This window comes from Propithecus coquereli, unplaced genomic scaffold, assembly GCF_000956105.1.
Source record: "Propithecus coquereli isolate 6110/MARCELLA unplaced genomic scaffold, Pcoq_1.0 Scaffold177, whole genome shotgun sequence".
In the NCBI taxonomy this organism is placed as follows: Eukaryota; Metazoa; Chordata; class Mammalia; order Primates; family Indriidae; genus Propithecus; species Propithecus coquereli.
The window spans coordinates 5,271,338-5,272,081 of record NW_012142412.1 but is presented as its reverse complement, the minus strand read 5'-3'; the positions used below and the strand labels follow the sequence as shown (position 1 = coordinate 5,272,081).

Sequence of the window (744 nt, the reverse complement as noted above, 5' to 3'; positions counted from 1 at the left end):
TTTATATGGAAACGCATATGTATATATCTATACACATATATTACATGCGGTATTATACGCTTAGTTTTCATTAGAACTTTAAAATATTAGTTACAAATTCTTCTTTTGATGAGTTTTTTTATTTTTATTTTTTATTTTTTTTGGCAAAAAAGATTGGCTACATCTGTTGAATTGATGAGTATCTTTACTTTTAAAAAAATCTTGAGCAAATGTTAGAAACAAATACCGACTCTAGAGGTCTTATTCTTTGTCTGTTAGGGCCTTGCAGAGAGAGATGGGCTGATAATTTTTATTTTCATTATATTTCTAATTTCTGCATAATTAGCTTTTTCTGGACTCATTACTGGACTATTTTGTAGTTAATTTGTAACCCTAAAATTATTGTTTTAAAGCTGCAAGTTATTGTCTTTCCTGCTGATTTTGACTTAATATCCAATGATATCACATTTATTTTTCAGGTATCTCAACACCCAGTTTATTAAAAAGAATAAATTGACAGAAGCTGACCTTCAGTATGGCTATGGTGGTGTAGATATGAATGAACCACTTATGGAAATAGGAGAGGTAGGAAATTCCTTAAATGACTGGCAAATCATAAACATTGTTTTTATAAATTGAGGTAATTTGATTCAGTATCCTTTTTTTAAGGACACTGAATTGACTGTCTTAAAATTATCAAGATTAAAACATCCTAAATGTCAAGTAAATAAAATACAGATGACAAAGAGAGTGTTGAGACCAGGT

General features: G+C 28.9%; 1 protein-coding gene across 1 annotated transcript in view; it reads left to right on the top strand.

The window, feature by feature from the left end:
- Nucleotides 1-744, top strand: part of CUL2 (cullin 2) — a 103,475-nt gene that overhangs the window by 12,235 nt on the left and 90,496 nt on the right. Inside the window, exon 4 of the mRNA XM_012642183.1 lies at nt 459-564. Within this exon, the coding sequence (XP_012497637.1) occupies nt 459-564 (106 nt within the window). The remainder of the gene's footprint in view (nt 1-458; nt 565-744) is intronic.